This window comes from Macrotis lagotis, chromosome 8 (genome assembly GCF_037893015.1).
Source record: "Macrotis lagotis isolate mMagLag1 chromosome 8, bilby.v1.9.chrom.fasta, whole genome shotgun sequence".
Taxonomy (NCBI): domain Eukaryota; kingdom Metazoa; phylum Chordata; class Mammalia; order Peramelemorphia; family Peramelidae; genus Macrotis; species Macrotis lagotis.
Window position 1 is genome coordinate 20,898,835 of NC_133665.1, and position 27,111 is coordinate 20,925,945.

At 33.9% G+C, this 27,111-nt stretch overlaps 1 protein-coding gene across 1 annotated transcript in view; it reads right to left on the minus strand.

Moving 5' to 3' along the window:
* Positions 1–27,111, minus strand: part of LOC141495136 (muscle, skeletal receptor tyrosine-protein kinase-like) — a 123,391-nt gene that overhangs the window by 13,469 nt on the left and 82,811 nt on the right. Inside the window, exons 7-8 of the mRNA XM_074196119.1 lie at positions 9,285–9,314; positions 4,824–4,948 (exon numbers count right to left, since the gene is read on the minus strand). Coding sequence (XP_074052220.1) covers positions 4,824–4,948; positions 9,285–9,314 — 155 coding nt within the window. The remainder of the gene's footprint in view (positions 1–4,823; positions 4,949–9,284; positions 9,315–27,111) is intronic.

Here is a 27,111-nt window from a genome sequence, read left to right on the forward strand (position 1 = left end):
ATCTCTCTAAAATGGCCTTCTTCCAGTCACCAATTTATTTCCTACCCTTGCACAAAGCCACTTCTTATGATGAGATCACTAAACAAAATAGTATATAGGGAAAAGGGAAGAGGGGCAGACAGGACCTGTGCTATACCAGTGGTTAATGGGAATGACTTGTATGAAGATGCAGTGAAGGAAACAGAAGAGAGGTCAGAGGGGAAGGAGGAGAATCAGGAAAGAGTAGTGTCACAAAAACCTAGAAAGAAGACGATATCAAGGAGAAGGGGATAGTGTCAGATATTTGAGAGAGATCAAGAACAATGAGGATTGAGAAAAGGTCATTGGATTTGGCAATGAAAAAAATAATAAACCATTTTGGAGAAAATAATTTCAGTTGAATAATAAGGTCAAAAGCCAGACTGCAGAGAGTTTAAGAAAAGATTGAGTGGTAAAAGAAGTGGAGGTATCGCTTATAGAAAGCCTACTTATTTTTTTCACATAAGATATTCTATATTTAATATTTATTTATTCTCATTTTGTACAAATAATGTTTTTATACATTAATAAAATATTCTTGTTTAAGAGTAAACAAAATACCCCCTCCCCCAAAAAAATATAGACTCGCTTGAGTGATAAAGGGGAGAGAAAAAATTAAAATAAAAAAAATAGTAATAATTGTAGGTATGGCCAGGTGGCACAATGGATGGAGCACCAGCCCTGGAGCCAGGAGCACCTGAGCCCAAATCCTTATAAAATGTGTTACTTAGAGAAGAGGTCAGACACATTTCTCCATTAACACTTCAGCAAGAATTAGTTTTCAGTTTGGCCAACGTCCTGAAATATAATGAATGAAAGGGGAGGGAAAAGGACACAGGTGAGTTTTGATATGAGATGGAGTTTTAAAAGGTCTAAAGCACCAGAAAGAGCCCAAGAGTATAAGAGTGTATAGACCGTCAAAGAGAGATGTAGGCCCGATAGTAAAAGGAGCTATAGCTTTGGATTAAGATGACCTATTCTACTATTAGCTCCCTTTATGATTATGAAAAAGTCACTAAATGTCTCTAGCCTTGACTTACTTCATCTGTAGAATAATAAAGTGGTGATAGAGACAGGGTGAAAGTCCCTTTCCAGCTTTAAACTGATTATTCTATGAACCCTCTTGGCAATTAGATGGCATAGCAAATAGAGCACCAGACCAGGAGTTAGTATGACTTGAGATCAAATTTGACCTAAGACATGTACTAGAGCCTGGGTAAGTCACTTCACCCTGTTTGCCTCACTTTACTCATCTGTAAAATGATCTTGAGAAGGAGTTGACAAACCACTTCAGTTTCTTTACCAAGAAAACCTGAAAAGGGGTCATGAAAAGTCTGAAACGACTGAGCAATAACATCATGGACCCTCAAAGTATGAGGACTTCTGAAAATAAATGTTTTTACTTTATGGTTTTGTTCAGAGAGGGCTCAAGGTAGGAGTGATTATCAATTACCTTCTTCATAGAATAACACAATTTGAAAAAGGAATGGACTTCATTTGTCATCTAGTTCAAACCATCCATGAAAGGACATCTCATAATAAAATATACATCAAGAGATCATTTAGCCTCTGCTGATAGATCTCCAAGGAGAAAGTCATCACTACTTCAGATAGCCCATTCCACTCTCAGAAAGATAAATTGTTTGCAAGTTTTCCTGACATCAGTTTAAAGGTGCCACTTTGTAACTTCTACTCCATTCTTCCAGTTCTCTCTTTAAAACTAAACGGTGTGGGGGTTGGGAGGGGAAGGAGAAAAAGAAATCTAATCTTTCCTCTCTATAAGACAGCTTCCTATTTATGCAGTCCCATATTGCATTAGTGTTTTTGACTGCCCCAACATATATGACTTCTTCATATTGAACTTAAATCCTCGAGATTTTCCAAAATAATAAGTTGCTTTCCTCTATGTCTCTCTTACTCAATTATACTTATGAAGTTAATTTTTTGAACCCAAGTATAAGACTTTACAATTAATCCCTTTTGAATATCACTTTATTAGATTTAGCTCAATACTCTATTGTGTTAAGGATCCTTTTGGATCCTGATTGCCATCCAGTGCCATCCCAGATTTCTGTCTTTTGCAGATTTGAATGGCATATTATACCTACCTAAATCAATGATGAAATTGTTCTCTTGGCTTAATTTCCTATCTCCAAAGGATAGATTAGATTAAATAGCTCTTAAACCTCTTTTGCCTTTAAGATTCTATGATTATAAGATTACCCACTGAATACAAAATGAGAAGAAAGAAAAAAGCCAGGGGACATAGAAAAGACATTAGAGAAAACTTTATAACTGAAAGAACTTTGAGATGTTGGAATAAATTTCCATCAGAAATATTTAGAGATCTCTAGAGATTGAGCAATGAGATGGTTTAGTTGCATGTCTTAAAGCTGAACAGTGATAAGATTATTCTTCAGTCCCTATTCAAGCCCTCTAATTCAATATCAATATTAAACATTTCATAAAAACCCAGCCTGTAATATTAGCTCTATCTGGAAATATGAATATTTAAATACTATCTGTAATAATGACATCTTGTGGTGACCAGTTACTACTACAGTTCATGATTCTTCTGATGGCCAACTTCAAACTGTCTTCTCATTGTTCTTTCTTGAGACTGTACTCATTTTCCTTCTCTACTCTATCTCACCCTTTATCCCATCCTACTCTTTGTTGCTTCATTCTAAGCTCTTACGGTTTTGCACTCCTGCTTTTTATCTAATATGAAGTCCTGAGGCTGTATTGTAAAACTAATAGTTTCCACAACAATTCTTATTATTTGTAATCATGTCATGGCTATAGAATTAGAAAGAACCTTAATAAGTCACTAGTTCCATCATGGCAAGATCATAGATCTAGAGTTTTAAGGTCTCTTAGTGACCTTCAAATCCAAATACAAATTTTACAGATGTAAAAACTGAGGTATAAAGAGTTTAAATGTCCTACATTGTGTCATTACTAAGTGACTGAGAATGAATATGAACAAAAGTATTGTGTAGTCCAAGTCCAATGCTTCTTCTTTAGGCAGTCATACTCCTGAAGGATGAGTTGACTCTCTTAACTGACATTTATTTCTTTTTTTTCAACTTAAAACACAAATATGCTTCCTTGTTCATGGATAAAAATGGATATTTGTAAGCAGTAAAAATGAGTGGCATTTATGTTGTATTTTGCACATTTAAACATGTTTTCATAGGCATGATTTTGAGGGGACATTATGGCCTCTTTTATATGCATTACACAGGTTACTTGATCAAACACTTCCTTCATTTGGTTACAATCTCCTTATGGATATAATTTTGGAACCTACAAGAAAAACTTCTATATCCTCTTCTTGCTCTGTCTTCCTATTTGACCTGTCTTGAAATAATGGACATTTCTATCACCTTAAAGGAAAAAATGAGGAGTACTAATAAGATATGTAGTCTAGAACAAATATTTTGTGTTGACTAAATATGGAATAGAAAAAGAGTGACACGATGATTCATCAAATGTGCAAAATACATAAAGCTGGGAAAATGATGGTGACTGTAATAATGGGTCTATCAGACATATTAGGACTTGGAAAAAATAAAATTGCTTTCTCCATGGATGCTGCCATTATCTATGTGAGGAGGAAGATGGACTCTTTTTTTTTTTAACACCAAAGGTTTAGAAGCAGAACTATTTTTAATGTGGTAAGAACAGTACAAAACTAATAGCTAGGGCTCACCATAGCCCTTAATCGATTCCAAGGCCTGTGTTCACATCTTGAATTATGTTGGAAATCTGTGTAAATTTCCTGCTTCTTTTGATTCCTCAACCTCTGGATTTGAAATTAGGAAGAACTGAGTTCAAATCCTGTCACAAACACTTGACTGTAAGACCTTGAATAAATTACTATCTAGTTTATACTTTAATTTCCTCATCTATAAAATGAGGGAGCTGGCTTGATAACTGCTAAGATCTCTTCAAACTCTGCAATTTGTAATCTTATGCCTAAGAAATAGAAACAAGCTTCTTTAGTGGAAAAAAAATACTGGACTAGGAAAGTAGAAGACTGGAGATCTAGTCACATCTCTGCCATTAATAAAACATGATCTTTATAATCAGATTCATTGACCTAACCTTCCAGGACCCAGTTTCCTCAAATGCAAAATGGCAATAATAACTATTTTTTTTGTTTTTTTGCAAGGCAAATGGGGTTAAGTGGCTTGCCCAAGGCCACACAGCTAGGTAATTATTAAGTGTCTGAGACTGGATTTGAACCCAGGTACTCCAGTGCTTTATCCACTGTACCACCTAGCCACCCCAATAATAACTATTCTAAGGCCTTTTTAAAAAAGAATTAAACTGCATAATATATACATAATAATAGTTAATATTTATATAGCACTTGCTATGTGTCAGATATTATGGTACACACTTCATAATTATTATCTCAATTGATCTTTACAACAACCCTGGGAGGTAAGAATTTAACTTTGTCCATTGGCTATAAGAAAACAGTAGAAGGAAAAAGAAGAGAACTCAAGGTTTCCAGTCTCCTTTATCAGTATTTGGGTTTCTAAGTATAAAGGATAACTATTATTATTTCTATTTATTATTATATATTTTAGACTATCAACCTCCAAAAATATTATGCCAAATCATGATTTCAATGATAGAGACTACTCAAGACTTGGTCAAGACAAAGAATCAAGGAATGAATGTTAACCTTTGTATAACTGCAGAAGTTTATATGACTTTTACCAACACATAATACAACTTAAAAGCCAATAGCCAGTCTTCCCTAGCCATGGAGACATAGAAATGGCACTCACAGCATTTCCATTTTCAAGCCATGTGATAGTAGGAACTGGAATGCCTGTTGCAGTACAGCGTAGGGTCACTATGGAGCCAAAGGTGACATTGTGGGATTCAGGAGCCCGCAGAATTCTGGCAAACACTGTTAAGGAGATAGAGAAGCCACATGACTATTCTGAAAGTATATCTTCAACCAAAGCTCCAAGGAATTAGCTGTATACTTCTTAAAAAATCCCACTATCCATAAGTCACAATAGGAAAGGAGATCACAAGGGAATGAGATGATTATTGAGGAAAGAACTAATACAAACAACCCCAGAATTGAGAAAAAAAGCCTATTCCTTTCTCTAGATGGATTCCATTTGGCTTCATTGAGATTTCTTCTATGTCAGTAGTAATTTTACCTCTAACTGAAAAGCATGACTCAAGTTCAGTATGTAATATATAATTTTCAAATGATAAAATTGATAGAACTGAAAGAAATCATCTTGCCTAGCTCAGGCATTTTACACACATAATAATAGAACCATGGAGATGAAATAACTTGTCCAAGGTCATAGAACTATTTAAAAGTGAATTTGAGACTAGAATTGAGACTTCAGATTTCCAGTTCAGTGTTATTTTATTCTCCTAAACTACTCATCAATGTTTTGGCAGGACCTCTTTTGAGACTACCAATATGACTCAATGAAAAATGATTGTGATTCTATCAAGATCCGGTGATCATTCTCGACTTCCAGTGCTATAACCCTTCTCATATTTTCTGTATGTGAAAGTAAATAAGATAAAAAATTTTATTTCATTTTACCAGAGATGTTAAAAAGAATGGTATGACAGAAATAGCTGGGACAAAACATGTCTCTTCAAAATCTTGGGATATATTTCCCCAAAATACATAATGGATCCATGTACACAGTGAAGTTAAATGCATTTATATAAGATTCATGTGTGACACAGGAGTAATATGACTCCTGGCTTTTTCTGGTCTTAATGTCCTTTTTTATTTCAATTCAGAGTTGATATTCTTATCGATTCATAATTTTCACAGATGCCTCCCTCTTCAGGGTACTATATTTCTGCATCTAGCTGATATCTGTGTGACTCTTTTCTTGTATGGATACGTTATCTCTTATTGATCTAGCTTATTTGATTAGTCAAATTATTTTAATGACATAGAGGGGAATAGAAGAGAGAAACTCTTATCTACCCAAGGGTGGTTCTTTCCCACTAAAGTGGGATTGTTACCTCCCAAACTTGGACTGATCAGTGCAGAATTGAGCTCACCTCTGAACTATCAATTTCATACAATGACTCCGTGTTTTATGTCTCAGCCTTTTGGTCAGTCATGAGCTGTTTCCTTCATTATGTCATCTGGTCAAAATAACATAATCCTTTCAAAGCTGATGTCTACCATTTGGTGACCATTATTTGCCCAATTACCTACTACATTGTCATCATCATTAATAGATGCAGAAAAGAGAAATATAGAACTGACAACCATTTCAACTTCATCACAGTCACACAGTTCATTCTCTAGTAGCTGATTTTCTGGTACTCTGTACTTAGTTATGTTTTTCCTAGGGCAGCAAGCATCCTTTTGCTAGGGTCATATCTAAAGTCTTTCCAGCTTAGTAGAACTTACCAGGTATCTTATTCCCCTGGCACAACCGAATGTAAGGTCACCTCCATATCACAATATATATGGCTCCTGTGATATCTGCATCATCTCTACCTTTTGTAAAAGGATATGTATGTAAAAAATGCTTTCATTCTCTCTCTCTTGCACTTGAGCATGCTCAGCAACTAGGTATATAGAATGCCTGTGATTTTAACTCAAGACCTGAGTTCAAATTCAGTCTCAATCCTAGCTCTGTGACCTTGGCCAAGTCATTTAACATCACATTGCCTCAGTTTCTTCAGTTTTAAAATTGAGATAATAAGAGCACCTGGTTCCCACAGTTGTTGTAAGGATCAAATAAGGTAAAACACTTAGTATAATAGATTATATGTAAATGTTAGTTATTATTATTATCATTATTACTATTATATGTCAAAATCTATTGTTGTGTTCATCATCTACCTATATATTGGTTATATATAGGCATGTCTTTGAGGTGGCCGTAACAAGGTGACAAAATAAACAGAGAGCTAGCTCCCAGAAAAGTGAAAAAATTCAATCTGTCACCTATGGGTTGTGTGATTCTGAATAAATTACAAAGAAGGTGCCAACCTCTACTGTTAGAGGGAATTTCTTTACTGAGAATTTCCTCCATATTAATGATATCATTAGTCTAGTTTCTGTTCCATTTATATATATATATATATATATATATATATATATATATATAAAACATTAGACTTTATCTTGATGAAAATATATATTCCAGTGAAAATAAGTAATAATATCTACCCCTTTTATAGCATTTATGATGCATGTACAATGTAGAGCTAAGCTAAACTCTTCAATTATGATTTCATTTGGTCTTCCCAACAATTGTACAAGGTTAAGTTTTACTAGTATCCTCATTATATTAAAAAAGGAAAAGAATATAAACAATAATAATTTCCCCTATGTCTTATTTTGCTGAAGATTGCAGCAATTTACCATACCATGGTTCTTCTCAGCTGATAAATGACTTTTAGTCTGAGCTATAAGAAACAACATGTAGGTTATAGATAGGCAGATAGGTAGATAGGAAGGAAGGAAGGAAGGAAGGAAGGAAGGAAGGAAGGAAGGAAGGAAGGAAGGAAGGAAGGAGGGAAGGAAGGAAGGAAGGAATCAAGGAATCAAGAAATTAAGAATTATCACTTTGAAACAGTTTTCTTTTCCCTAACAAAATCCTTTTTTAAGTCCCATAGTTTGTGAAAGGTGTCTTGTTCTGTTTCTTTGAGTCAGTAGTCTTAGGCTACTAATGATAGTTTGCATAGAAAAAATCCAAAATAATGCTTGAGCAGCTAACATTTCAGTATTATTTAGTGTCCTTGGTAATTTTGTGTAACTCATTTATAGAGTAACTGTGATGTCATTGAAGAATGACAATAGAAAGCCAAAAATTTTCCCTGAACAAAAATTTAGTAATTTTTTTCCAAACAGAATTAAATTATATTTTAGTCTTTTTTTTTAACAAAAAATCTGTAAAATGAAGGAGTTGAATAGAATTCTCTAAGATCTATTTCAGGTCTGATCATCCCCATTTTCTATGTAAATTTTGAGATTTTTTTTCTTTCTCAATTTCTTATTGCCATTCCTTTGTCCAGTATCTTAAATCATAATATTTAGATCTTTCAAAAATGATGTCACTTAAATCTATATGGTATTCAATGAGCAAAGTTATAAGTGATTTCCCATAATGTGAGGGCAGCTTGGTGGCACAATGGGTAGAGCACTGGCCCTATATTCAGGAGGACTTGAATTCAAATGTGACTTCAGATACTTAATAATTGCCTAGCTGTGTGACCTTGAGCAAGTCACTTAATCCCATTGCCTTAAGTAAAATTTCAAAAAATAAAAAAGAAGATATATATATATGAATGCTCCTTTAGAAATGGGGAGCCGACGACCCTGGAACTTTTAACTTTAGCTTTACAGTGATGGGGAATCAGTTTTAAAATGGTCTATTCCTCCTTTTTAGTTTTCTTCACGTCATATGAAACTGCAGGAAAGATCCTTAATGAATATAATTTCAAGGAGCAAAAACTTCATAATCAAAGGATATGGAAGCTGGTGCCATATTTTTTCCCCATGAAGTGAAAGCTGAGTGAAAAATGGTGCCAGGTTGTTCTTTGCAAGGTGAATGACCCAGATAACTTTCATTCTGAAGCAGTTGTTCTCAATCTTGAATTTGTGATTTTATATATATATATATATATATATATATATATATATATATATATATCTTACAGAACCATGAAATTGGTTTGTTCTTTATTTAATTTTGTTACATTAATTAAAATGAATATTTAGGTATTTATTCTTTAAGAATTTCATGAGAGGCTTTCTTGAAATAATTAGACATTCTGGGATGTTTCAAAAACCAGTGTTGGGAATTACCATCTAATATTTCTCCCCAGGGAAGTTAGCCTACCAAGTACCTTTAGCCAGACTTGAAACTTCCCTTCCAACTTGTGTGGGACTTATACACACATAATGATTCAATTTTTACATTACCTTGCATTTCCAGAGTTCCTGGCAGCAAAAAGTATTTCTGCTGACCTGTCTTTTTCTTGAGATCTTTTAACTTCCAAGTAGCAAATTATTTCATCAAGCAGCCAGTCAAATAGCACCATGTCAAATTATTGGCACTCTATATTTTCCCATAAACAGTAAAGTGCTTAGTGCCAGGAAAAAAGGAAATACCCCTCAGGAATAAATTTCCTATCAAAATATGCCTCTCAGAGCACTTCATCAGAACAGCAGATGCAAAATAATTCAGAAGGATTATGAGTTAAACAAAAAGTAGTATAGAAAGAACAAATACCTTTAGTATCTTGCTCAGGTTCACTTTCTTCTATTATTAAAGCAGAAAATAAAACAAAAAGAAAGTTATAAAAATATAATTCAGGTCTTTTGAGGGGAAGCCAAAATTTATTATAAGAAATGATCACTTTTATTTTACTGTTTTGATGAACTATATAACTTAAAAAGATCCAAAGAAATAACCTCCTTCTCTTTTTCAAAAGGGAAACTAATATGATCAAAGGGAAATTCTGTCCGTTTTTTAATTAAATCTTTCAATCACTTGTAATTCTGAATGGCAGTGCCTTTCTCATCCTACACTGACCATATATAGGCTTTTATAAACCCACTTCTCTGAGTATGGCAATTATTTCATGATTATCCTTCCTCTTGATGGTGACAATGATCTCATTCCTATTTTGATAATTTCCTTCACTTCTTAGCTCAGCTTCTCTTCTTACATGACCTCTCTATAAAGTCAGCAATGCTAAATTTGTATCCTCAAAGATCATTTCTATGACAATAGGCTTATGTTATGATAAACACATTTTAGGGGGTTTTTGTAGAACAAAGTACAAATAACTAATACCAATTCTCGGCACTCCATTAGAGGAAAAAAAAAAGATATGTATTTTTTCAAATCAATACCTTAGTGGGAAAGTCCCTGAGGGGGAAAAATGATGGCAGTTGCGTGTGGTAAGTTAAAGTTATAATGAAGTTTTTTAAAAACCTCTAAACAAAAACCAAATCATTCATTTTATGGACTGTTAATATAAATTGGAAGATCAGTTCTAGTCCCAACAAATGTCTTTATTCTGAAAGCTTGTAAAAACTAGGCCTTGCCTGAAATCATTGATAGCCAAAGTATCAACTTTCATTTTTGAGAACACCACATTGAAGTAATGTTTTATTGGAGAACTTCAATGGATCTGAAAATTCATCTTAACAGGAAATCTATTTTTCAGTGCAAATTGAAATCTATTTGTATTTTTGTTCCTTTTTGAATATTATCTAAATCCTACCATGAAACAGCTGCAGAAGGTGTCTCTACAAGGCCAAAGAATGTTTTTCTAGATTAAAATAATTTTTGGTTGCTGGGGCACACTTGGAAGTCCACTTGTTATCCTTCTCTTTACCTCTCTACCTTCTACTTATGTTTCTGGTCATAAGGACGTTGATGATAGATGATAGATGATTTTTTATACTACTTTTTGTGCGGAAATCATCATTGATAACCTGGAACAACCTATTAAAATCCATGATGCAACTTTCCATTGCACTTTGGGTCTTCAGAAATTTTGATTTTTGTAATACCATGACGTTCCACAATTTACACTTGTGTAACATGGGGAGACCATTGGCATTTGAAAAAAGAGAGAGAGTGAATTATGGATAGAACTTCCTTGAAGTGATCCAGATCAGTTTTTTCCTCCTCATCAGTCCTGGGTCTAACTCATAATCCATTTGAGGTTCCCACACTGATGAAATAACTCAATGGGTTTTTCATTCAACTGAAGGTCAAAATTGATAACATATATATATATATATATATATATATATATACATATATATATATAACATGCACATGTATGTGTATAAAGATGTATATTATATATTCATTTTTTCCTCTGTTTAGCCATAGATGGATTTTTATCCCTTATATGATCTTACTCATAAATGAGAAAGGAAACCTCTACAACTTTCTAGAATTTTAGGAAGCCTTTTAGAACTTATAGTGTTTTGTACCATAGAATAAAATGCTTTTTTGAAGAAAAATTTTAAAGTGGAATCTTATATTTTCCAGTTCTCTCAATTATATTTGTATGATTTTGGGGAAAAAATGGCTTTCAGAAAAAAGTTTTTTTTAAAATGATGATTCCTTCTAATATTATCATTGAAGACAGCATCAATGTCTGCCATAGCCATTGTTGCTAAAATTATATAGAGTTGCTCCTATATAATAGGGGTAGCTAGGTGGTACAGTGAATAGAGAACCAGCCCTGGAGTCAGAAGGACTTAAGTTCGAATATGGACTCAGATACTTGATATTTATTAGCTGTATGACCGTGGGCAAGTCACTTAACCTTGATTGCCTCACATCTAGGGCCATCTCCAGTTGTCCTGATCTATATCTGGCCCCTGGATCCAGATGACTTTGGAGAAGAAAGTGAAGCTGGTGACTTAGCAAAGCACCATTTCACTAAAATCCAATTCATGTGTATGTCATGGCATCACCTGCCTGATGTCATAGTCTTCTTCAAGAACAAAGGAAAAACAACATATACAGATGGGTAAACAGATTTATTAGTAACACCTAATCTTTTTGATTGCCATTTGAGAGAAGGGTGGGGGTAATAACATCAATTAGTATCTTTCCCATTCTTTGGTTATCTACTTGATATCATGATTATCTTATTTGAGTTCTTGAAAATTAAGCTTGTATTAAAATTAGAGTTTTCAATATAAGTTTTTTTGGTCTTTGGATTTATTCAGATCCAACAAAGATTTCTTCAGTATGTACTATAATTTTATCTTCTAAAGTATCATCTCACAGAAGATATTAAAGTACTGAAGTCTCAATGTCAGGCTTCCACTGGAAGCAATGATGAAAAATAGATGACTTTAGAAATAAAATGGCCTATAAACATGCATACTACAGTCTGTCTTAGTTTGTTTTCATTAGGCTCTTTGTAGGCTTTTTTCTATAAATCATAAAATGTTTTTGAGGTACTACTAAACATAATCTTATCTATCTATCTATCTATCTATCTAATTCAAAGTAATGGGGTTAAGTAACTTGCCCAAGGTCACACAGCTAGGCAATTATTAAATGTATGAGGTCAGATTTGAACTCAGGTCCTCCTGACTTCAGGTTGGTGCTCTATCCACTGCACCACCTAGGTGCCCCTTACACATAATCTTCTAACACTAATGTTCTGCAAATTTGTTTGTAATCTCCAAGGGTTTTGCCCTTGCCTACCATATCTCCCCATCTGGCAAGGATTTCAAATACATGTAGTTTCTGGGTTCCTTTAGCCACTTTATTATAGTAAGAATCAGTAAAATTTGTTAAGAAATGATTATAACCATGGCCAGTGGTTTTTATCCATTTCTCATTTTTCAGATTCAACAGTTAATTAAAATAACTTGATCAGAAGTTATTTATTTTAATCGTATACAATACATTCTTTTTTATGTTTAGCCTTTCTTTTCACTTGGTATTGAATTTGCTCCAAATGTGAATGTGAATATCTGAGTACATATGGTCTGATATTTTTTTTGTTCGTTTTTCTTCCTCTGGATGGGGATAGCACTATCCATAACTGGTATAATATAGCATACAGTCTGACAATTCTGAAGTGTACCCTACTCAATAATTAGTTATTTCTTCTCTGTTAAGATGTTCTCAACTTCATTTTGAGGGACATTCTTTAATGTTTAAACTGTCTTTTAAATTATATACATATTTATGTTATAAATTATTTGTTATTATATATTATAAATTATCTTTTTGTTAGTCTGTTGAGTAGTCTCCAAGTTCTTTGTCTCTCTTTTGCTTAATTTCAAATCACCTTTTTAGCTGCCTTTTTCACTGCCCATTTTTGCACTCAAATCACTGAATACCAAGATATACTAGTTTAAGAGAACTCATTCATCCTTTGCAACAGACATTGGCACATGAACTGTAATTATCACCATGGTGGTCTATTGCTTTTGCTATTGATGAACACCATGAGATGAAATGATCAGTGTCCCATGAAATATTTCTTGTAGTATTTGGGCACATAATAAAAACAATCTTTCAAATTTCTTTCTTTATCTCCTGTTTTTCTATTTACAAGAAACTTCTCTGTGTCTTATAGTTTCATTGATAATGAGAATTTCAATACAGACTGATTCAATATTAATTAATTGGCCAATGGACAAAATTTTTGTATTTAGAGCAGCAACAATTATATTAATGTCTGTAGGCTGAAAACTGTATAGTAGATGATTTGCCCCTGATTCAGTATGTAAAGACTTTTCAGCTTTAATTGAATTTTTTATAACTTTTGATCTGTTGATATTGCCTTCAGGAACCCTATCTTATGTCCACATTAGGATTAGGTATAGGAGTAGAATTTTGGTGGAGGTGCAAACTTTTATATCAGAAAAATGTCTTACTTATTCCCTAATAGATACTGAATGGGGAACCAGTAGACCCAAGTATGACCCATTGGGTAACCCTCTCAGATCTTTTTGAACACTCTTAGTGATGGGATCTTGCTAATTTTAAAGTTACTTCATCCCTTGTGTATGAAGATTTAATTGTTCTAAAGATGTTGAAATGTAGCAAGGATATAACAGACACAAATATGCAAGGCCCTACAGAACCTTTAGCTCCTTTATTTGTGACCCAAATAGTATATGAATTCTTTTGAACAGAGGTGATTCTTGGTTATGTGGAGATGATTCCAGTTTACTGTGTTTGTTCTTTGAGTACTAGTATAGCTAAGCACAAAACGAGGTCCATTAGCAAAGATTTGGCCACCAAGGAGTTTTTGGTAAAAAATTGGCCTTGAAATGGATAAAAATGCAAAATATGTTTTTTGATTTTGTTCAATCTCTTTCAATGGCAGAAAAGGTATAAGAATTTACTAAGAATAACAATTAGAAAACATGGAAACAGTAATTTAACTGTTGCTCCTCTTAAAATATGACCTTGTCTAGTATGCAACCAACTGACACATTCCTGGAAGAAACAAACCACAACTTTATTGATTTTTTCCACTACAAATGAGACAAAATAGGAAAGTTCACTAGTGTTCCTCTGAGAGATGACTACAGAAGTTGGCAGATATGTTTTCATAAAGCATCCAAAAGCAACACAAAATATCATGTCATGGTTTGCTTCCATAAAAAGACCACCATGAAGATAATTGCAGTTTGTATACCAGAATCAAGCAAAGTATGTTGAAACAAAATAATTCTCTTCTGGGAACTAAGGCAGTATATATCTTGATAGTTGCTATCTTTTGTGTAAGGGGAGACACCTGGGAGAAAGATGAAAAATCAAATTGGAAAATATGGCTCAAAATAAGGAAATGAAAAGAGCCAAAGGTGTAAGGATTGCTTAAAAATCCTCACATGTCAGGAATATATTGAAGCAAGCTCAGACTAGCTCACAATAACCAATGGTTAATTTTCAAGGTGAGCATTTCTTTATATTTTAGAAATCAGTAAATGCTATAAATCAAGGCTTGGATTGTTGTTTTGAGTAGTCGATGTTTATTGAATAGACAATAAACTGATGGAGAAAAAGAGTAATAATAGAGATAAAACTGTGGTGTCTTGTGCATACTTTTTTGAGAGTCAATTGTAAAATATTTATAAACACACTTCTCACACCTGTATTTTATGAATATTTTTATGAATTTTATGAATATTTTTTCAAGAGAGCTTTGAAAGTTATTAGACTTAATGATGTCAATTTAATACTTAATGATGTCAACAATCAAAACATGATGTGATAATAGAAAGCAAATCATTGGTTATATGTGGACAGAAGTCATTTCAGAATTGACTGTCTGAAAGTAGTTAGAATAACTGGTTAAGGCAGGAACAAAGGGTAATAAGAAAAAATGAAGAGAGGAACAAAGTGTATTACAAAAGCTACAACCAGGTAAATCTAAATAAATAACCAACTCTAAAAAACTGAAAATGGATTATAATAACTTTATGATTCTAATACATCATCTCTTTGGATCATTTAACCAATGTAGAATAGTTGTTATCACTATACTAAAAAAACCCAGAAACTACCTTAGCTATGCAACAGTGCATATACTTGTCCAGTGGAGAGATGGTAATCATAGACAACCCTGGTTTAGAGCCCAAGCTTATTTGCAAAGCAGAGAATTACTTGTAATTATAAGGAAATATAACAAAGGCTTTTGACCAGCATTAACTACAAAAACAAAATCATGAAAATACTATAAGAACAATAAACAGATGTAAAGGAGAACTAGTCTGGGGCATTTCAATATTTCTCTATTCTCACTGGTGATTATAACTACCACATTTAGTCTTTAGTATTCTGTAAGGCTTCTTCCATGAAATCTATACTCCTTTTAAGAGATTTGTTTAATAATCTTCCATTAGAAAAATAAAGAATAAGAATTAATTTTGTTCAAACTATATTATGTACTATAGTTTTACAATGAATGAGACCCAGAACTGAGCAAGAAGAGATTGTGCCTTAGCACATTTGGGAAACTGCAATGATTTCAATGGTTCCAAGCTACAACCTGTTACAAAAATCCATCTTAATGCTTGATAGTTATAATATAGCTCCAATCATGGGTTATCACCATCAAAGAAGAAATTAAAACTACCCAAAGGACAAAGGAAAATTCAAGGTGGATTTAAATAAGCATCAGTTTATTGTGAATGATGATTTTCACCTGACAAGTATTGTGAAAGATGTCATCATGGATACTATAATCATAAAAAATAGATTTGCTGCCTTAAAACAAGAATGAGAGAGAGAATAGATGGATTGCCCCAGTGCCAAACTGGCACCTTTGATATATTAAAAGAAAATAGAGAAAAGCTTCCATTGATCTAAGAGGATTGATTTATGTAAAGACATAGGAAGAATTGGACAGGGTGAGAAAGTTGCAATTTTCAATCCTATAGGAAACTTGCATAGTCATGAGATCATAGATCCATCTAAATATTCAAGTAACTAGTATACAGATTCTAATATAATCATTACTTAAGTGAAATACAAAATGCTAGAGTAGGTTAGAATTGACTGATTTTTGAATGGAAGATGATTTCTGACCAAGGGGAGACTGGGAAGTGAATTAGGCTTCAAAGGGCTTACCATTTTTCAAAAGTGATTATGAGTATGCACAGGGAAATACCAGGAATGGGGAATTTGAAAAGTGTGAGATGAGTGCAAAAAACAATCAATAGTTTGGTTGGAGGACAGTGCCAGATAGGCTAAAAAACATCTTAGGTTAAGAATAACCTTGAATGGGGGAGGCTAGGTGGCACAGTGGATAAAGCACCGGCCCTGGAGTCAGGAGTACTTGGGTTCAAATCCCGTCTCAGACAATAATTACCTAGCTGTGTGGCCTTGGGCAAGCCACTTAACCCCATTTGCCTTGTAAAAACCTAAAAAAAAAAAAGAATGACCTTGAATGGTAGGCTAAGGAATTTGTACTTTATTCTTTAGGAAATTAAGAGGGTTTTGAACAAAGGAATGGTGCCATTAGATATGTGCATAAAGATGATTAATTGGAATCTGTTGTATTGTCTTGACCATGCTAAGCCCAAACTTATTGTGTGGTCTTGCATCAGAGTAATTCTTTTAAGGGGATGCATGCAATGGTTAATTAATTCAAAATCTATTTGAACAATTTTCCCCCATCTAATTAGGTTAGAAAAAACAAAATGCACAATCCTGGGCTAATTCATTCCACCTTAGACTTAATACTCCCTTATTCCTAGAGGGTCACCACATTGCTGCATATTCTCATAATAAGCAATAAGTCCATAATAAACCCAGACTTTGAATATCTAGGAAAAATGCCAGACACTATGCTATCAATCACCTTGACTGGAACAGTTGAAATTATTTTGTCCTCTTTCTGTTTTGGATTAATTAAGAAAAGCATTTATTATTGGCTATTATTTTGGGGTTTTTTGCCTTCAAGGAGTTTACATTCAAATGAGAAAACAACATTTTTGGAAGATAGTAGCCAGGGAAGGAAAGTTTGATCTGATCTGAACAGTCACCATATGCTGAGTGAAGCAATAGAATAATTTTTGATATAAAATTTTCACACAATGATAATATGATAATTTCAGTTTTTGTTTGAAAAGTAAAGTCTTTAAATTCTGTCTCTGCCACTATTTGTGTGTATTTACCTTTGTCAAATCACTTAACTTCTCTGTGATTCAGCTTCCTCATCTTTTAGATGGATTAGATGGATTAGACTTGATGATATGAGCTTGCTTCTAGCTCTAAATCTGTGTTTCTATGATTTCCTGAACCCTCTTTCTAGTCTTTTCCTTGTTCATTTTGTTAGAAAGTGAAGAATAAAGATACCCAGAATTCACTAGTTCCTGAAACCAGAAAGCATTTTATTTGAAGTGTATTCCATCAAAATCACCAAGAAAATTTGACAAAATTAAATCCTAAAAAAAATGAAAAAGATGACAGCTCACTGCTTCCACCCTTTCTCCTTTCTATGGCATTATACTTACAAAAATTAGGGCTGACTTACTTTAGTATTTTTGAAGATTTTCATGAATGAATTTAGGATATTTCCTTTAAGTTACTTTGCCTGGTTATCCATATTATAAATCTAATTTTTTACCACAAACAGATTCCTGTGAAGAGAATCCTTGGGAAAGTTCAAGGTATAGAAAAGATGTAACTTAGGGAAATAACAATAATACAAATATTATTGACTTCAGAATAAATCATAAAAGTAATCTAAATCTCTGTACTCAGAGAGCTCAAGATCATGATATTTGGTGTTTATTTATTATGTGATGAGATCATATAAAGCGTAGGACAATACTCAGATGACATTTATCAGTAAGGTGATCCAGTGGGGAAAGATCTGAATTAGAAGAAATAATTCAGAAATAGATCTGGAAGTCAGTAATTAAGTGCTGTTATTTATAAAATCATGAGATGTATTAACAGAACCAAGCCTTGGATAAATTAGAAAGCCACCTCTCCAATGCACTTAAGAACTATGCGATATTTATAAAAATCTTTTGGGGGGGTTGAATTTCACAAATCCTGCAGAGAAACTAAAGAATTTTATATCTTCCTCCAGATAAGCAAAATGCCTAGTTACATGCTGATGAAGTTTACTCTATCTCCTTGAAAAGTTCAGGATTTAAAATGGTGCATACTCTCACCCCTCCCTATTAAGTGAGTCACTATAGTCAAAATTGATATTTGTCCTTCTTTCTCAAAGAAGATCATGACTTCAGGGGAAGTAATGCCATGACAACCACATGAATTGAATTTGAGCATTTGTGTGTGTGTGTGGGGGGGTGCTATGCTAAGTCACTAACCTCATTTTCTCTTCCTGAGTCATCTGAGTTCAGTGATCAGATATGAATCAGGATGCCTGGGGATAACCCAGGATGCAGGACAATCAGACTTAAGTGACTTTTTCAAGGTCACACAGCTAGTTAATGTCAAATTTTTGAGGATGGATCGAACTGCCATCCTCGTGATTCCAAGGCCAGTGCTCTAAAAATGTTATCAGCAAAATATTTATCCTTGTATCAATAAATACACAATTAATTGCTAGGCTCAAATAGAAAGTTTTTCTTTTATGTTAAGACCAAATACCTTATATTCTGATGTTATATTCCTCAGGAACCTCCACTGTACATTGATGTATCAAAGTAGTACTTAAGTGGAAGACATATTAACAGAAGCATCATGGTATGTGGAAAAGATGGATTTGCAATGAGAAGACTTGAGTCCAAAATCCAGTGATGCTACCTGTGTAACCCTGGACCAATCATTTAATCTCCTTTATCTCAGTTTTCTTCTATAAAATATAAAGGTTGTCTTGGATGACCTCTATATGAATGTTTCTGTTCAATTACTGTATGTGTATAGAAGGGGTTAAGTGGGTGTTTAGAGATTACAAAGACTGAGAATATGATGTTAGAGCTGAATGTTTGCATAATCTTTGTTCGTAGAAATAGAAATTTTGAATTAGAAGTGACCTACTTGAGACCCAGAAGCATTAAGTGATACATCTTTATTATCTCAGTTTTAGAATCCATTCTTGATATTGGAGACAGGAGAGGTTCAAGTAGGAACAGTAACTCATGATCTGACCAAAAAGAAGTGATTGAATTACTTGCTGAGGCTAGGGAAAGGTGTTCATTGTGAATGTCAGTTTAGTAGGGGTCCACACTGGATGGGTCCACAGAGGACTAGAATGAGAGAACTGAATGAGACTAGGGAAAAGTTAACATGATTATAAAAAAATGAAAATATAGACTTAAGAGGGTTCTGTTGTCCTGTGCTTCCAGAGAGGTAGCCTGCATAGCAGAGGCAAGGAGTGACTTCATCAAGGGCTAAAAACAGTCCAATATCTAGAATATGCTTCAAGGGATGAACCAGACTAAGAGGCAGGATGTGGGAGTGAATGGTTAGACCATAGCATACAGATATCTAGAAAATGAAGAGTTGACACCAATAAAAGTTTGAAGCACTAGGGACATAACTCTGATTGCCAGATAGGGAAAAAGAGTTTCTCAATGACAGTTTGGGGGCAGGGAAAATGAATGTAGTGTCCTCATTATTGAAGATAATTTTTCTTACAAAGAATTTCTAATCTCATCCCTAATTCAAATTTAATAAAAGAATACATGAGTCCAAATGCATCTTTCTAAAGAATGACATTATATCAAATACAACAAAAACAGGATACACATTTGAGAATTTCATTCTTTGACTATGTGACTATAACTAATTAGGGCAAAATGGAATTTTTCATTCAAAGCTCAAAAATGAAGGGAAGCCCTAAATATGGAGCAGAAGCACTTCTACTTACTGACTTCAGTAGACAGAAATGTTTCCATTAGATTCAGAGTACATTTTGGAAGGGATTTGTCTATTCTGCCTTGCCACTCTTTAATAGGCTCCCACTTTTATTGAATATGAAAAAGCTTTTGAGGCTAGTTAGGATTCATATTTTTCAATGGTTCTGGATTTTTTCTTTTGTTAATGATCACATCATTTTTTAAAATGTAGGCATAAATACTGTTCTAAATCTGTCAATGGTTACAAATATGATCAAAAATAAGGTTTTTCTTTTTTCATCTTGGATTGGAAGATATTACTGCAGTTTGGAGGGATGGTATATGGAACTAATTTGATATATTATAGAAATATGTTAAGTATATTCTAAGGCTTAGGACTATCTCTGCCTCTGATTCTTACTACCTAAATGATCTTGGGCAGATCACTTGATGATGCTTGCTCTTCATATTCAAAGATGTTCATGAAATCAGGAAGGTGATACTATGACAAGCACATGACTTAAATATGAGTAAGGGGGTGCTGTTCTAAGTCACCAGCCTCACTTTCTTCTCCAGAGTCATCTGGGTCCAGTGGCTGGATATGAATCAGAATGACTGGAGATGACCCTGGAGATGAGGCAATCAAGGTTAGGTGACTTTCCCAAGGTCACACAGCTAGTAAGTGTCAAGTGTATGAGACTTCTCAATTTCTTCACCTTATGTCAGCTGCACACAAATGATGATCTTGCCATCATCCACAAATGTCCAACTTCAAAATTTTGAAATCATTCCTGTGTCTGATTGTAAACTATTGGTTTTTCACTTCTCCCTCTGCCTTCCTTACAGATGCTACTCTTCTTCTATATTGTGACCTCTAATTTCTTGACCCTTTAATTTTTTTCCAGGTCATCTTCCCTTCACTAGCAACTCTCCCCAGTTCCCTCCATCTTTGATCCTTTAATGAATTCATTCAATCCTATGCTGTCCTCTTCTCATGAATCCCCAACTTCTTTATGATATCACCAATTACATGCTGCCAAACCTCAGCCTTCAATGATTCCTACCCTTTGCTTCCTTTACTCCTTCACATATGTGACTGACCAGGGATGGAGAAAATTACATAATCATTCTGACTGAATCCACTACTAATTTCTTTTAAATAACTTCAAGTTGGCCCTGACTGCTGCTTTACAATACAACTTTGCTTCATTTATTAATGCACTTTCCCACTCTCCATGGCAGCTTTTCCAAAGCTCATTAAACCCTTCTCAAATCTTCTATAGCTCCAATTCTCTCAGAAAATCTTATCTCACATTGTACACAAAAAATTGAGGCTACTAGCCAAGCGTTCTTTTCTCTCCTCTTCTACTAACACTCAGGTACCTTCTGCTACTTTCTCCTCCCCCACCTTTATCCCTTGGTGAAAAGACCTTATTCTTAACCAAGGCTAAGACTTCTCTATTTATTCAAATGATCCCATCCCATTCCATTTCTTCTGTCATATTGCCCCTACTCTATCATCCCCATTCTTTCACTCATTTTTCAGTCTTTTTCAGTCTATAGGCTCATTTCCTCCTTGACTACAAATATGCCCATGTCACCCTTATCATAGAAAAACCATGATAAATATCCAGTATCTCTCCTGCCCTTGGCAGCTAAACTCCTCATAAAGGTACTTGCATTTTTCTCCTTTCACTCTCTCTTTAACCCCTTCAATCCAGTTTCTAACCTTATCACCAATCAAAACCAATCTCTCCAAATTTGATAATAATCTCTTAGATATTAAATCCAATAGGCTTTTCACAATCCTAATTCTCCTTGATTTTTCTGTAGCCTTTTACACTGTTGATCACTTCTCCTCCTAGAAACTTTCTTCTAAGTTTTTGGGACAACTACTCTCTCTTGGTTCTCCTATATGACTGCTCCTTCTTTGTCTCTTTTGATGGATCTTATTCCAGATAATTCCTTTTGACCCTAAATGTTCCTCAAGCTTCTGTTCTGGACTTTCTTCTCTTCTCCTTGTATAACATTTCACTTGGTATTTTTATCTGCTTCTAATACTTAAGCAGCATCTCTTTTCTGATGAATCTCAAACATGCCTGTCCTGCTCCAAATTCTGAGTTGCACTCCAGATTTGCATCTCCAACTACCTTTCAGATATCTCAAATTGAATGTCTGTTTGTTATTCGGTCATCTTTTACAGTCTTGTCTTACTCTTTGTGCCTCTATTTGGGGTTTTCTTGGCAGAAATACCTTGAGTGCTTTGCCATTTCCTTCTACAAGTCATTTTACAGATGCATAAAATGAGTTTAACAGGGTTAAGTGATTTGTTCAGATCATATAGCTTCTGTCTGTGATAAAATTTGAACTCAGAAAGATGGATCTTCAATTAATTGATTGTTGAAGACAAATCTTTATGAATGGCAGACTGTTGACTCCCCACCCTCAGTACTAATCCCCTTCAGAACTTCATATTAAATATCACTTAAATATATAACATTTCTGCTCTGACTAGTCAGAGAAGAGGGATGACTATGGTTTGCTCTCCACACTGAATCAGAGTTATGGGGACCTCAGTAAAATGTAGATGAGGTATCAACTTGAAACTTGAAGGGATCATCAATGAACCAAGAGCCATGTGATGAAGCAATATACCCTATAGCACTATAGAATATTATTAAAATACTTTAAACATTTTTAAAAGCATTCTATTAAAGCAAAATTAATTATAATACCTATCAAAATTTGGGGGAGGTTAGGGGTGTGAGTCCAGAATGGAGAATATCATGAGGCATTTTGAAATGATTAAGAACTGTCATTAAGACTTTTTCATTAATACATTAATGTTTGTCTAATGCAACAAGTAAAACTATTTCTTAGCTGTGAAGAGATTTCATAAAAGACAAGCTCTGCTCTTGGACCCCTAAAAATAGATGATAAAAATAAGGTTAATACTAACCAGCAGTTAAATGAAAATAGATAGCTTATATCCTACATAAAGCCTATGTATTACAAATGCTCATTGCTATTTACAGAATGAGTAACTGGATCAAAGGACATATTAATAATGGGCCCATTTCCTTTCTGCAGTAAGGAGTAAGGAAATCCTTCTCATGCCAACACTAGTCCTGAATTTATGTTTATAGAGAAGGCATGGAAGTTATAGAATATAACTTTGGTCTCTCTGCCAGGGAAGTCAGATTTGAATATAGCAGGAACCTACAATAAAGAACCCTTCTCAGCAATCACCTTTTCTTAGTACTCATAAAATGAATACAAAATACCCTCAGAAAATCTAGATAGTCTGAAGAATGTCTTGCTATTCTTGTTGCCCATATGTGTCCACTAGTATTTTGGACCTGACATGAACTTCTAGAATTTGAAGGTGGGGGAACCTTTGCCACTGATTGCCTTAGTACTTCTCCTTATAAAAGAGATACTTGGTTATCACTTGTTAATGCTACACCTAGAACACATAGCTATTTTTCCTTGTGCTTAAAATTCATCGGATGGATGTCAATCACCTAATAAGAGACTTTCTTATGATCTGTATCTGACTTTAAGCTATTGGCTTTTCACCTCTCCCTCTCCCTTTCTTACAGAACCTATTCTTCCTCTACACCATGACCCCCAGTATCTAGACCCTTCAATTTTCTCTGAATAAACATGCTTTTAGCTAATTTCAGACAAATCTAATATTGAATGATTCTTTTCTTCATATGTTTAATGGTTTAATGTTTCAATGTTTTAATAATATGGGACTCCTCCCCAAAGCTCACTATCAGCTTATTCATTCCTTGTTTCTTCTCTTTGTGAATGTTGTCTTTTAATCCTGAAATAGTCTCTTCTCACTTCTCTCTGACTGAAGTCCTTCTGTTCCTTCAAGACCCTACTTCCTCTGTAAAGACTTCTTCGATTTCTTTCTTTCTCCCTTCCCTTTACTGACCCCTCCATCTAGCTATAAGTAAACACTCTGCCATACTGCTCTAAACATTTTCTATACACTTAGAACAAATAATAGTTATTTGTATATTTGTTTTTTATTTGTGTCCGAGCTGTAATTTCATTGGTTTAGTGAATTGCCAGAAGAAGAAAAAACTACTTCTAACAATTCATATAAGTAATTCATCTGCAACTTAACTGTTTATAGAGAATTAACCCAAGTCCCAAGAGAATAATAACTTACCCATGGACAATTTATTTAATATGTGTCAGAGGCGGGAATCAAACCAAGGTCTTCCTGATGTCACTAATTCATTTGTGTTATCCCTATTTACTATAGTATAAGCTCCTACAAGGTAATACTCTTGCCTACTTTCATTCTTGCATCTTTGGAACCCAGCATAGTAGTAGGAGAAGGCATTTAATATTTATTGAATTTTAATTGAAGTTTTGGGGGCTTTCATACTCATTTATCTTTTATTTATAAGTGAACTATCTTATTTTCCATAATAGATTGTAAACTCTATGAAGGCTGATTATTCTGAGTGCCAAGTACAGAAAACTTGCACAAAAAAAGGCACTCTAAACTAGATAATTTTGATTACATTAAATTAAAAAGCTTTTGTATGGATGAAAAAGGCACTCAATTAATGTTTGTTGAAATGAATATGATCATTCAATACTATCAAGAATTGCTATTCACCAGTTAAGTGATCCTAATTTATCTCTTGTATTAAAGTTCAACTCTTCCATACTTTTATCATGGTCATTTTCTTGAATTCTCAAAAACTATGTGAGCTCAAGTCAGACTCTAATGAGTTCTTCCAAAAAGGAACAAATGGTACTTAAAGATGTAGTTGCTGACAGATTTGGTGTGTGTCATCTGAAAATTAGGCCTAGATAAGTCTAGTGGGCACCACTACAAGTTTAATAGTCCATGATGATTAAAATAATTCATATCTACTGAAAAAAAATTAAATGGGTCTGGTAGAGAATATACAATACCCTATTGATCTCACAATTCGAACTCTTAATCCACTGTTTTGTCCACTAAAAACTGCTCTGTTCTGTAAAAAACAAAACCCAAAATGAACAAATAGCATTTCTTTATAAATTATCAGCTAAATCAAATAATAAATAGACTGCTAGATTAGAGTTAGAAAAACCTGAGCTCACATGTAGTCACAGACATTTATAAACTGGGCATCCCTGGAAAAGTCATTTAATATCTTTCTCAGTTTCTCTATGATTAAAATACTAATCAAGGTTGTTGGAGGATAAAATGAGACAAATATTTGCAAAACATGTTGTACAACTTAAAGTACTTTGTAAATATTATTATTATATATTCTGCAAAATTTCTTTAATAAGATCTCATACCCAAAATAAATAAGGAAATTTATTCAAATATATATTAGTAAGAGCCATTTGCCAATTGTTAAATGCTCAATTAATATGAACAGACAAATTTCAGAGAGAAATCCAAGCTATCCAGTCATATGGGAAAATGCTCTAAATAATAATTAGAGAAATGCAAATCACATCAACTTTGAGGTTCTATCTCGTATTTATCAAGTTGTCAAAGATAAAAACTGAAGAAAATGATAAATGTTGAAGGAATTATAGGAAAACAGGCATTTCCAGAGCACTGTTGGTGGATCTGTGAATCCATCCAATCATTGTAGAAAATCACATGAAACCATGCCCTCAAAGTCACTAAACTACTTTGACCCATAAACATCATTACTAGATGTGGGTTCTGAAGAGATCAAATAAATATGGAAAGGACTCATAAATAATTAGATGTAGCTAATTACACATTAGGATATATAAATGGAATGGAAGATGATTGTCTTATGAGAAATGATGAAATAGACAGTTTCAGAATCTCAAAAGACCGCATACAGAACAGAATGAAAAGAATTAGAACAATTGTAAAATGAAAACAACATTATGGGGAAAAAAACAACTTTGAAAGAATTTTGAACTCTGATTGATGATAAGCTGGGTCCATAAGATAGAAAGTGAAACAAGCCATTCCCCTCTGCCACTGAGTTTATGAATTTTAAATGTCATGAAAAACTGTTTTGTTGAGATGAGAAGTTTTTCAATTTTAATTTTGTTTCATTTAATTTTGTTCAATTTTGTTAAAGAAGGGTAGGGGAAAAGAAAGTATGTAAGATATGTATAAGTATATGTAAGATAAATGTATTTTTAAAAAGCAAAATGTTACTCTTTAAAGATTAAATATTTTTCAATTCAAACTTTACACAAATTTACAACTCCCTCTAAAATTTGTACAAGTTAATGAAGTTGGACTGAGTATAAAAGGGAAAAGAAATAGACTCCCACTTCTATGTTACAATAATTCCTTTCACTGTAGTATTTTTTTTAAATCTTGTCTCTTCATTCTCCTGTGCTTATTACCGGGGTCCACTTTTAGAACATATGGCATTCAGCTACTATATTCATCTCTGGAGAATAGCCAACTTCTAATGTGAAAACAAGATAAGAGCATTTCTGTTATCTTCTGAGCTATGTGAGCACTTTTGATATCTTGAAAGGATATGTCATCCAGTGTGCACAGATGGATCTCACAAGTGAATGTAGTCTGTTCGATCAGTTGTGAAATTTCAATCATTTATTGAAAACAAAAATCATCAGCAATATAGGAAAGAGATATTTGCTCCTGGAGGTTAAGTGAATGTTTTTTTTTCTTTTCACATAGATCCCTCCTGGTACTTTTCCTACTTTCCTAACTGCTCTTTCTTGATCTCCTTCACAGACTAGTCATTCTTTCTGTTTCAATAGTATAAATATCTTATGATTTTTGTGGCACTGCTATATCCTGATAACCTCCTAACTTAAATGACAATATATATGAAGCACTTAACAATGCCTGGTACTATATAAATGTTTGTTCCATTCCCTTTCTCCTTCCATATCTTCATTATATTGATGTCATCTCCAGATGACCTAATTTATACCTTGCCATTTGGACCTAGATGACTCCAGAGGAGTCTGCACAGCCCTCCCTCACTTAAATCCAATTTTCTTGCTAATCATGGCATCACCTTCTTAACATCATGGTCTTCTTTGATAACAAAAGACAAAATAACAACAATGTAGATGTACATTCTCCTAATCATGCAGGTTTGAATCCATAAAGTGACCTTCAACTCTTTCTTTTTCTTTACTCCCCAATATACAATCATTTGCTAGGTTTTCTCAATTCGACTTCCACGATGACTCTTACACTCATAGCATCTCCACACTCACAATACCACTGTTGTGGACCACAGTAGGACCTCAGAGGTCATCTAGAACAAGTCAGTCATTTTTAACAATAA